This window comes from Cardiocondyla obscurior, linkage group LG03, assembly GCF_019399895.1.
Source record: "Cardiocondyla obscurior isolate alpha-2009 linkage group LG03, Cobs3.1, whole genome shotgun sequence".
NCBI lineage: Eukaryota > Metazoa > Arthropoda > Insecta > Hymenoptera > Formicidae > Cardiocondyla > Cardiocondyla obscurior.
In genome coordinates, this window is record NC_091866.1 from 1151668 (window position 1) to 1164787 (window position 13120).

At 40.7% G+C, this 13120-nt stretch overlaps 1 protein-coding gene across 2 annotated transcripts in view; it reads left to right on the forward strand.

Moving 5' to 3' along the window:
- Positions 1–13120, forward strand: part of Carpa (Carbonic anhydrase-related protein A) — a 116150-nt gene that overhangs the window by 63643 nt on the left and 39387 nt on the right. For both annotated transcript variants that reach the window (XM_070654516.1, XM_070654517.1), the window contains exon 3: positions 11603–11739. In XM_070654516.1, the coding sequence (XP_070510617.1) occupies positions 11603–11739 (137 nt within the window). The remainder of the gene's footprint in view (positions 1–11602; positions 11740–13120) is intronic.

Below are 13120 nucleotides of genomic sequence, written 5' to 3' on the forward strand. Positions count from 1 at the left end.
GCGCGGACATACGCACTGTTGAGAACTGAATTCATTAGCGTGCTACAGAAGCAATTGCCTTAGTTAATTAACGAATTTACAACTGCAGTTCTGGCAGATCGGTATGTCCTGTGCACGAGCGGCGCGACAGTGACGATGTGAATACGAGCCCGGCGATATCGTTATCGTTTCGTGTTAAACTTCGGCTGAGCTTCGGCCGCCTGTTGGCGTTGCGAATTACACGTTGGTGCGCTGTGAACGGCGCGCGAATATTACTAATTGCGTCCGTTTTCCACGCGCGTTATGTATATATATTCTTTTATCTTGACGCGGGATTCATCTTGGGAAGGTTTCGTCGCGCCGAACGTGTAAAGCAACGATATTGTTGCTGCAGCTCGCGTCGATGCTTTGCGCGGCTGTATTTGCCGCAGCCATTCTGCCACGCGTTGATTAGCGTAAATATGGATGCCGGGTCGCAAATTTTCGCGTGAACGTGATGACAAATTACCGAAACTGTAAATGTCATTATATTCGCAGCGGTGAAAATCTAGCAATTTGCTGTGTTTTCCCGTGGATTGAAAAACGGCCATCGCATCGAAGTTTGTTTGCGAATTCCATATGCAAATTACAATTTATATTGGTCACGTGAAATGATTTTGTTACTTCGCGCGATACATTTTTCCCCGCGCCGCTATCGCCAGAGAGCATTAACTTTTTTTTATTACGGGGATAAACATCCTTGGCGCCGACAAAATTAAAAATTTACTGCGATAATAATACAGTTTTATTGCACTTGGCAAAATTTATCGGTACGTCGGCACAATTTATCGGGGGCGCTCTCGTAGGAAAACGGTGACGCTTGATCGAGTTACCAGATAGATATACCTACTTCCGCGGTTCGTCCTCGTTAAGATTTTGAAGCTAACTCGATTTTTTTTTTCAGAAGATTATTCGTAATGGCGGGTTGCGCGGCTGCGAAAGCTGATGAAATTTTCAAGTCCCCTGAACACCTGATCTGCCGTAGCAGTTGTGTGCCGATGAGGGAAACTCGCGCCCGTATTTTAGCTCGATGCATTTTGAATAAGCTCGTAGTCTCCCTGGACTACAAGTGGTCCATTAGCTTAAGTAAAATATAAATGAGCGCCGATTTTAAAAATAACGAGAAGACAATTAAAATCATGGGTCCGTCAGTATTCCGTATTTATCTAGCACGAAATTAGTATCAACTCCCGCGCAAACATAAATACATATTACATATACATAGACGCGATTTCCAAATTTAGATTATACGTTTGCATTTCTGACAATTAATTATTCGCCGCAAATTTAACTTCGAATCATCAGCTCCATGGCGTTCACGCTCAATCGTCGTTTGAGTAAACTATTTAAATACGATAACGTAGTGACGCGGCAAGCTGAATCACGCCTGCAAATTGACGCGGCGCCTAGTCGGTGTGCCCATGGTGGGCTCTCGAAATCAATACGTGGCTTTTTAATATCACGTCGCGCGTGACAAAATATTTCACGCGGATATATTCGAATACTTTAATCGCGCCGGGATTTACGCCCCGTAAATCTCACGAACGATGTAAAATTTAATTCATTTGCCTCGCGCCCAGTGCGTTTTTCATCCTTCGGACTAAACTTGTTGCCCCACCATCCTCCCTTGCCGGACGTTAAACCGGTTGCCATTACGACGAAACGCCAAATATTGGACATGTATAGCGCGCACGTGTGTACGAGATAATGCGACGGTATTATATTGAAATTAAATGTAATTGTTATGTACGTGCGCCGTGTCGAATGTGTGCGAGCAACACGCGCTTCGGACGTGACGTTGGAACAGCATTACGTTATTACGGTATAACGTTATATTCGCGTTATCACCCTGAAATCCTTCCGAGCCCTTTTAACGGGCGAAGTTCGGAATACGAAACAGTTCTCGGCTGCAAAAAGTACGTCGCCGTACGTGTTAGACTAAATATTACAGCGGCGTTATGCATCGACAATTAACTTTCATCTTCTCGCGCCGTGTTCCCGCACTCCGGCGCATTCGGCGCCGAAACGTGGCTTTCGGTTCGCTAACGTTTGTTTATGTTGCGCGTATGTCGCTTATTATCCGAGGGAAACTACGAAAGCAGTCGTTTAGCGTTGATTTCATACGAGCTATACTGCTCGCGAGCACGCAATCTTCGGTTTTGATATCGATTTTACGTGACGAAAGGCTTTATTCTATACGCGTGCATTTTTTGATTCGTACAAATTATATGAATCGACGTTTTCAAAAATTTTGAACATTTATAATTGTACGCTAGTTCTGACGATTTTATGTGAGGACAATTATTAATAAAATATAGAAGAATCGAATTAGAGAAAGAAATAAATATATATGACTATTTGAGAGTTGCATAATGTCGATAAATGTTGCTAATGTAGTGAAAAGTGCAAAGTCGTAAACTAAAAAGAGCAGCAAGCGAAGAGCCGAAGGAACAGTCGGGAAGTAGCGAGTGAAAAGCTCTAACAGTCCGTTGACGTGTCGAGACGTCGTTAACTTTAGTCCTGATACCTCCCACCCATAGTTTGCCACTTTTCAACGTCGGTTCCTTCATCGATCCGCGACTTCACGCATCTTGCGCGCATCCCTTCGGCTACAAATTTACCTGCCGCACGCCATCCCGCTGTAACGCGCGCGGAGGAAAACCGTCGGCACCTCCTTCCCGACTTCGGAAAAATATATGTTTCCTCTGATCCCCCAGTCGCGAAGACGCACCACGGGTTCTTTTCTGGTTATCGATGAACGCCGATTTTAGGAGGCGCATAGGGGGAATTAGAGATTAGAGGAAGGAGAGTTATAGATCTGCAAGGAAACTCAAACTTATTTTATTCCTGAGTTTCTGACCAGAATAATTTAGTTTTTTTTTTTAATAAAAATTTTGTTATACCTTATCTTCTAGAAAATATTTTTAGATAGTTTTGCAATTAAGTTACAGTCTATGAAATGTTAATTGGTTCTATTTAATAACTAAATAGAATAAAATTAAAAGTTATTAATAAATCATTTAAATTAAGTAGAAAATAATTTTATCGCGAAGTAAATTTGTCGTCAATCTTCTTTTCGTTCCTATACAATAAATCCAGGTCATTTTGAGAAATATTTTTATCAAAAATTTAAATCCTTATTAAAGGCCTTAAAAAAAAAAAAAAATGCGCGAGCGTTTAGAACACCCTGAGTATCAGGCTTATGATCGGATAGAGAGAAGGATCGACAGCCAAAAGATTTGGCGTGTCGTATGTTAAACTCACGATAGAAGCTGCTCAGAACGAGAGGGTAGGAGAATGACAAACCGGCAGGGTGCGAAGTCCAATTAAGATGTTTTTCAACGGTCGAGCTTTAGCTCGCAGACATTGGCGTATCTAGGCACCTCGGCCTACCGAGAGAGAACTGAATTCATATGCATACATGAATATATTTCGCTGTTCCCCAATCAACCCATTGGGGAGCCGGCTGCGGAGCTATTGTCCACGAGCTGCTGCATAGCGCGGCCAGATATTTTTTGGAATATCCACATGCTAATGAACGGCAGCTATGTTTCACATCCCTTCTCCGATTACGTTTCCCGACAGAATCTTTAGAAACAATTATCATTAACAATGAGTATTTTACTTATTGCTACGAATAATGTAATTTATAAAATTGCAAAAATGAAGAACACGCGCCGATGCAACGTAATATTGCTTTCGTATTTTAGCTTTAAATACAATTTAACATCGGGATTCGTTATCTTCAGAATCGTGTAGTTTACAGTACGAATTTTTTTTTTTTTTTTTACAACGTTGAAACGTAACATAGTTCTGTACTTCTTTCGATTTTCCTCCGAGATGTTCCGCCTTCGATGATACCGTTACTCAGGAAGTAGTTCGATTCGATTTGTAAAGGACGTGACGTCGCGACGACATTGATTAATTATACAACGGCAATTAATTTGGAAGTGATGCGACAGCTTTAACGACGTCGAAGCCGAAGCGAAGACCCTCGAGATGATGTCATAATCCTCGGACAATAAGTCGTGAATTCTTAATATTTGATCGCTACAGTTCTCCCTTCATTAATCATGATGGATGTAAATGTCATTTTAAAGAGTGTCGTTTTAATGACGATCTACTCGCGGAGCCTGCCTTTTATTATAAAGCTGAACGAATTACATCAAGTAATATTCTATTGCACATTTTCTAGCGTTACAATATCGAACAATGTCGTAGTTAATTTATAAAAAAAAAAAATTTGCGGAATTTCAAGTAATTATTTAATGGAGAATGTTCTAAATCGATAATTTCGTGGTCAATACTATGCTCGGCATTCTAAAAAAAAGTATTAGCGATCGTGATTTATTTTTATCAGAAGCCAAAGATCACTTCGTTCGAACAGACTGCAACGACCCGACCGGTGCAAATGCCCTCTTATCGTCTCTGAGAAAAAATCGCGGAAAGTAGGTCAAAGGTTGTACCCAGTAGCACCTAGCAGGTGGAGTAAGGGACTAATTCTCTTTGTTTTTTTTTTGTTACAAGCTCTGATACGTCCTAAAGGTATCTAAAACGCGAATAAATTTAACCAAAGTGTATTGTTAATAAAAAAAACTTGCTTCTTATAATCTTTCTTAAATATGCATTCCTTTTCTTGGATCTTGCATATTTTAAATTCGGTCTTTCTGATACTGAAATTAGTAAGTTAAATATATAGGAATATATAGGAATAAAAGTTTACGAAAAGTAAAGCTCTACTCGCACATTTTCAATTAAACTATTCTATATATATATATATATATATATATATATATATTAACAATTAAAAGATATTTTAATTTTCTCACCGCGTATCTTCCAATTAATTAAATCTCCCGATATATATTAATCTCCTCGGGCTGATTAAATTATATTTAATCGTGGAAACTTTTAGGCAAAGAAAGACAAATGAAAGAAAATTAAAAGAAACTTTTTACATCCCCGTTTAAGCGAATATTCATTCTGCTCTTATTACTAATAATTCTTATCGCTCCTCTTTTGAGAGTTCCCGTTATGATGTGAGCGACTTAACGATCTCAAGAAGAAGCTGGCGGCTATGAAGAAAATAAAATCAAGCGTCCTTCCAGGACTCCCACAACTTATGAAGGACCTCCGGCGCCATTATATTCCTTATATCGACGACCTTTGCCTCTTTCGTGGCAAAACTCGGCTGCGCCCGATGGTCGGTCGCGACACTTTTCATGTTCTCACAGGAGTCGATAAATCTTCCTCCCTTTCGGTGGAAACGAGAGTTTCCGAAGGAGAATCGAGAACCCACCATCCAGCCCCAGCCAGTCTTCCACGATATATTTTTTACAGCATGCTAGAAGAATTTTTACTGTTTTCGCCGTTGAGCTCTTTTTCACTTTGCCGCGGTAGTGTAAGCATCGACGAGTCAGATTGAAAACCCGTGTTACGCCCGCAACTTAACGGAATTCTTACGTAAACCTCTCTCTCGGAAGTCAATCGGCTCGTTTATTTGGCCGAGTTTGCTGCGGTTTTCTAGTAGATCGCCAAATCGTGTCCGTCAAAGCCACGACAGTTTCCCCGACAATGACGATTTAAACGTTGTAAAGAGATTTCGAAAAATCGGGGAAGCTAACTTTACAGACGTTGACATTTGCGGGGTTAAACCATAAGACAAAAAGGAAAAAAAAAATACAAAAAAGAATCCAAAGTAAAATTTAAAAGAGCGTGAAATCTAACTTCTACTTCTTTGTCTACATATATGATTTTAGTTTAATTATTGCAATTATATTTTACTTTAACTGTAAAATATTTCATTACATTATTGTAAAAAAATTACGGTGTAAATTTATACATTTGACAGTCAGTCTTTTCGCAGTGCAAATTAGCACGTTCTAATACTTACAAAGATTTTGATGAGAGATAGGAGATTTTTTTTTATCCGCCCAGCGTTAATTTTAATTAGTATTTCAATTTGGGTTTTTTCTCTGAAATTTTTTTAAGTGGAAAAGGTAACATTCTCTCGTATATATATATATATAGCTATACGTACATCGCGCATAGAGAAAAACGAACGGGATCGGCATTCAAACCACGCTTCCGTGGAAGTGCGAACGCATAACGCATTTATCAAAATAGTCCGTTGTATATTCAGTAACAGCCGGGAGTCTTTGCTGACGCGTAAATATATATGCTAATGAATACCATGCAAATAGCCGCTCCCTACTTTTCCCTCAACTTTTCTCTCTGTCTCTCTCTCTCTCTCTTTCCCTCTCTCTTTCCAGGACGCGCCATTAACACAGTTTTTACAAGCATTTGGTTTTCAGATCTTATGCGCGGTATACCTACTCGTTGTTACACCCTCGTCGTACTAAGCGAGGCGCGAACGAGTTTGTACGTCACGATTTTTTCGTGAAATTTAAATGTCGCGATGAAACACGAGGCTCTTTCCCGCCTCGTTTGCGTTTGCCACACGAGCTTTGCAGCGTGCGTTCCCCGAGTACGCTATTCAAAAATTGCTTTACACGGTTTTCCATAACGCAATTTGCGCTGCGGAACAGAAGGGAAACGTTTCGTTTTGTTTCGAAGCGAGTTAATATCCTGCGCTGTACGGCAATTGCATGTATCAGCTAAGTATATTATATATTTTATTCCAGAGAGATATTTTTATGATAAAACACACGTCACGTTATATCAATCCTCCTTCATAAAAATGATATAAAAATCCGAGGCTCTCTTTATTTCGCCGCAAACTACAATGAAGCATAATCATTGCACGAAAGCATAAAATTTATATTATTTATTTTTAAAATATCGTCAGTGTATTATATATTAAAGCTCGATATGTAAAAGGTTACAAACTCTTTTCGTTTTGAATAATAAGTCGATTTTATGATTTGACCATTTTGATCATGGAGAGATACTGAGAGATCATCGCTATTAGATTTTCGTCCGTTCTAGTTATGGGTTTATTGAAATCTATTAAACTTTCGGCTCAGTTTTCGTTAATACGACAAATTCTATCGCAATTATTCGATTTTCTCGCGCCTGCAGAAATCATTAAAAGCGGCCCAAAGCTGATCCGATCCCGGCATTTTTCAAATACTCCAGCCGTCGATTAATTGTTTTTATCGAAGAGACCCATCCCGTAGGGGCTAATCCACCGTTGATTAATCCCGCCGCCGTTCCCGAGCAACGTGCTGCTTCTTATCGGCGGAAATCTGACGGTGAAGGAAGAAACGACTCCGCTCGGTTGAACGGCAGAAAAAGAAAATCGTGCTAAGATGGAGCGACGCAGCAGGGACGAAGACAAAAAATTTCCGGCAATTATTCCCGGCGCCTGTTAGCCTATAATTAGGTCGGTTAACGAGGATGGAGACGAAGCATCGTCGTCTCGATTTTTTTTTCTTTTTTCTTTTTTTTTTTTCTCGCGCCGACCGCCTTCTCTCATTAGGAGTTATTAGGATAGGTGAATAATTAAAACAGGTGTTTAAGGACTACAGCCCGGCGCGATGACGCTGTAGTAGTAAAAGAGAGAAGGGAGGCAGAGGCAGGCTCGTGCTGAAGGGTCGGAAAATACCGCTTAAGCGAGGATCCGGCACGACGTTGGTTGCCGTGCTCGAGAATTGAGGGGTGAATGCGGCTGTGAGGCAAGAAGAGAGGGGGAGGACCAGGCTACCTTGGCTTCTACACTTAATCACTTTTGCTAATTGCAGAATGATTGCTCCGCGCTTGAAGTTTCAATAATGGGGTTGTTACACCCCCGCCAGGACCTCCTTCGTAGTCCCGGTTATATACCGGGGCCAGCCTGGGGGGGAATGCCTGTGTGTGTCTGTTCGTACCCCCTTCATCTTCTCGCCGCCACCTAGAGTTCCGCCTCGCCGTCGTCGAGCTCGCCTCCTCAGGTTCCACGTGATGAATGCTATAATAGCCTACCTGCCTTCGGGTGATAAGAAAGTAATCATTCCATCTGCCTATCGTTATTTCATTATCTTTCCCCCGTGCTCGCAACGAGAACGGCCACCCTTATCCGGTGCACCGACGTCAGCGAGCTGCTTCTTAATAACGGTCGAGGAGGTAATTATACAATTATGCGAAAGTAAAACGAGATGAATTAGCAACGAGAGGACAGACGCTACGGCTCCTGCGGTTTAAGCAAACTTAGATGCATTTTCGGGATAACGACTGAATATTTTATACTGCACTTTTGTGTTATAACCTTACCTCACGATTATCACGATATATTCTCAACCATGAGATGCACATTTGTGGTTAATTACTAAAATAATCTCGCGCAATAGAATTTTATAATCTTTCTCGACGACGTAATAAACAAATTTTTTTATCGGTGAAAAATTTTCGCATATTATATTCCGCTGTGCAAGAAGAATTCCGCTAATTTTATAAATAATAATAATCTCGATTAAGATATGTTGCTTCACCTGGCTATTTGCGCGGACTGTACATTACTACGATCGATATACTATCGCATCAAATGTATCATACCACTCGCAGCGGGATCGATCCGAAACGTGACAGTTGTCTCTCCGTCCTACAGTCCAAGAACTTATCCATCATCGCGAAGTTGCGACGGAAAAAGAAAATAATTGTATCAAGAATTTCCCGAGAAGTAAATTCGCAAATTATATTAACATTAATTGACACGGATCCACCCCGCGTCATTATACACGTGAAATATTTAATAAACTTATCCCAGCCCTCCGTTAGCACTGCGATTGAATGTGCGTGATCGATCCTAATTGGATCCCGCGGCTTTAAATTGGTCTGTTCTCGGACCAATACAACGTAGCTGTGTTCGCGAAGAACAATGGGCTTAATTTAATAGAATACGGTCCGATGTGGTTTAGGTCCGATCGTCCACTGGTGCGAATCGATTTAAACGGCGCCCATGTAACTATAATCCAATAGTAGATTACACGTCCGGTACATACATACAACGTACGATGCTTTCCGCGAGCTAATAATTCACTGTCACGCGTAATGTATCTCGCGGCGAACAAAGTGCGCACAATAAAACTAATATATAGTAATATATCTCGCGGTGATATTTTGCAGAATAATTCACTTTCAGGACGGCCTTGCCTCACGCTTGATTTCCTACGAATATGCGGGATATTTATCGCGACGTTAGGTATAACACGTGGTTTCCGCCAGGGAAACAATATTTCGTTAATAAGAGAACTTAACGAACTGAAAACGTTACGACGTTGCGCGGGGCGTAAAACAGCCATGAATATCATAAAGGCGGCCGAGCCGGGGTACATTTTTATTCTCCGTCGGACGTATTTGTTACGGAGCGTAGATTGCGTACGAGCGTTTTATGTCCCTTAAGCACGCTAGTATCTGAGGAGCGATACGGAATCTAAATTGCAACAAAATACTTCGGACGTCCCCGCAGTTGCGTGCCCGCGGCAGTCGACGGGCGTGTGTTTCGGGATCTTAATCGGATAAATCCGTGTAACGCTGATAAGTAGATGCACATAAGGTACGTACAACTCTGCGGCCGCGGCGCATCTCGTTTGTGTGCGCACGAACGGACACGCGCGATAACGAAGAGATACGGAAAAGATTGCGGGAGAGAGTGCGGCGATCGGGCGTATCGTAACGCAGAAGTAATATCCCCCTCGGCGAATCGATCGTAATGAATAAAAAATTAAAAAAAAAAATAAAAAAATAAAAAAAACCGTGCATTTACATATGCACCCCGTGTCATTTAATAAACTCTTTGCGTGGCTAACGCGATGGCGTGCCGTCTGCCCTGACATTAATCCCGCGGCAGGAAAATGTGTGTCGCGGGATTGCGAATAATAGCGACCCTCTTGCGTTAAGAAATCAAACCGCGGCCCTTTTAAAGCCGCGTGTTCTTGCCTCACGTGCGAAGCAAGTTATAAAGAGCGTGCCGAGAGGTGAGTAACAACTTGTCCGGAAAGCGAATAAAAAAAAAAAAAAAGAAATATTCTTCTGCGTCATATCAACCCATTTTTCACGCCGCAGCCAATTGAGATTTATGGCGCGAGGATTTAGTGATTTTACAGAGAAATCACAAGCGGAAATAAACGATTGAGGGAAGGTGATACTCTCGAAACTAATTAAAAATTTTTTTTTTTTTTTTGGCATGTTATAACGTACAATTTCTGTGAATTTTGTGATAAACAGAAAGAACAAGAATTCTTTATAATTCTTTATGATCTTTTAATTAATGAATTTCGTTCAATGAAGTGAATTGCACACGCATGCCGTGCATAAAGAGTTCACGTGGAGATCGAAAATGGGAGGGAGAGAGAAAAAAAAAGTACGTGTACTAGCGCGAAAATGCTAATTACAACGGAGCTAATTGCACCGCTATTACGGCACTAAAGTGCCGACATGCCGTTGCTGTCACACACGGGTACGCGGGTGTGCGCGCGCGCATAAACCTGTTCAGAGGATTGCCCGCCGTTGAACCGATACGCACGTTTATCGGGAGCGTAAGTTTTGATTATGCTCGCGTGCCGGGATGTCATTACGTGTCATCCCCCGCACCCTCCCCCCCTCTCCCCTCGGTCTATCCTCGGCGTTAATAGACGAGCTCGGGTCATATTCGCTTCGAGCGTATTGTCGCTTACACTGTTAATATTGATAATTTATTCTCCGCTCTTAACGTAATTGGAATAAATCGCTATCTCGTGAGTTATCAATTCGTTCTTTTTTTTTTTGTTTTTTAGAATTATTAGGATAACAAGAATATTTCGAGAAAGTTTTATTATAGGTTTTGTTACTATCTCTCGCGAAGATTAATGGATTAAGAGCGTAACTGAGAATTTTTCTTAATATTGCAGGGAACGAGATAATAAATTGAGATGCTACAAATATTGATAAGTGAGGATAAATATAAATGAGTAAAAATTAATGGAAGTAATAATCGACGTGGATTTTTGTCTATAATGATGTTTAATGTACCGTGGATTTTATCTGTAAACTTTGAATGTTATCCGAGACGTACAATGGCAGTTCGTGCTGTTTCGCAAGCTCAGATTCGCAGTCGAGGATTCGTTAAGTCGGGTTTTCTCGAGATATCGATCCTCGCGGGTGACGTGAAGAAAGTTAAATTTCTCAGAGGAGTGCCAGAAAACGCGAACGTCGGTCGGTCCTAAGACGAAAGTATCGGAAGGGGGTTGCGCGTTGGTCCCTGGCGAACGGGAGCCGGCGAAACGAGTTCAAAATCCCTTCTGCCGAGTGAAACTTGACGCGGGCCGGACAAGGAGCGGACTGGTCGGCGCGACCAGCCGGAAAAGTTGAAATTATAAAAATTTCAGATTTCTGAGCGGTTGACACGTGACACGACGATTCACACTCAAACAGAGAAAATAAGAATCTCCCTTGAGAGTTCGCGCGGCCGAGTTTTCTTCGTATTTTTCAGACGGTCGGAAATACAAATCCAAAATTTTAGAATAATGTATTCGGCGTGTTTCTTGCCCTTTTTTTTTTTAAGTGCGATTTACTGACATTTTTAATTCCTGTAGTTTAATTAAGATTATTTCGTTTCTATGTTAAAGTTTTTTGCAAATTGTAAATTTGCAATTGATATTTTTTACAGGACCTTCGTTCTGGGGCTTGATAAACCCGCAGTGGTCTCTCTGCACCAAAGGAAGACGGCAAAGTCCCATCAACATCGAACCGGACAAGTTACTTTTTGATCGTCACTTGAGACCGGTGCACGTTGACAAACACAGAGTGAGCTATATAATATTTTACTTAAAATTAAGCCAAACGATTTGCGAATAAAACTCTTGGTCATTTGTGAGACACGCAAGCGCGTAATGAAATCAGAAACTTTTGCGAAGAAAATTACAAATTGAAACGTTACGTTTCAGAAATTTTGGAAATGCCATCTAAATAGTCCGCTCTGTCCGTATCAATATTTAATAATGCACAAAATTAATTATTGCCATCACATCGTAAAATACATTCTAATACCAGTAACATATGCGGAATGCGCGCCTAATGCATTAAATTTCGATTGCAGATGCTTCGGCAAATTTGCAGTAGATATTTCCACATCATTTACCGCAGTTTGCCAATTTCCGCCCAAATTAAGATTTAACGCGACAACATCGGGTGCCCTGTATATCATTCGTTCGCGCGTTCGAGTATGATCTCGGGGAAAAGGGTGCGAAGAAGTAAATCCCGAAGTTCAGTCTCGTCCCATGTGCACGTCCACTTCAAATGAAGACGAAAGAGTCGTCTGATGGACGCTCGTTAGTCAAGCGAAGTACATACTGGGTGTCCCTTGGCGGGATGATTAAATTGCTCGGGTTTTTGCGTTTGGCGGACGAGTAATGAGAGATACCATTCATTGATATTAATGATTTCCAAACGCGGCCACTCATTATAACTCATGATGCATTGTTTACTCCGGATACGTTTAAATACGCTGCCTATCGCGTGTAATTACACGTCACGCACTATTATGCGTATTGCAATCGAGTTGCTTTCGGATGCAAAATCGGTATGAGAGCCCGCCTTTTATAATTAAAACAAGTCAGAATAAAATTATAACTATATGATAATTATTTTAATTATTTGAAGCCCGGCGCACATTATCTCGAATAAAATGAAACATAAATGGTAAAGCAGCTAGAAAAATAAATGCAGTGTACGTTAATGAAATTTCATAATTACACAATGGGACTCGATTCACGTACGAAATAAATATATGATTTTGTTTAACTTCAAATATAATAGCAATTTTTCATTTTATATATAATTGTATAGCCTTTTTGTTACGATACGCCCGCTAAAATTTCATATTTTTCGGAATTCTTATTCCGCGACATGGAAGTGAATTATTACGTTATATGATATTTTCACATCATATCATATGTGAAATAAATATTAAAATGGCATTATATACTTTTCAACTTTTTACCATATACGTCGACTGATTTTATATCAAACCGTTGTGTAAAGCACGTGAGATTCCACGTCAAGTTATTAAACCGATATTTTAATATAATTAATACTGGAACCGAATTAAAATTAGAACGTCGAGAATGATTCATTTGCTTCGGAGCACCTTTCGAAAAGCAAGGATAAAATCAGGTTGGTTACCGTA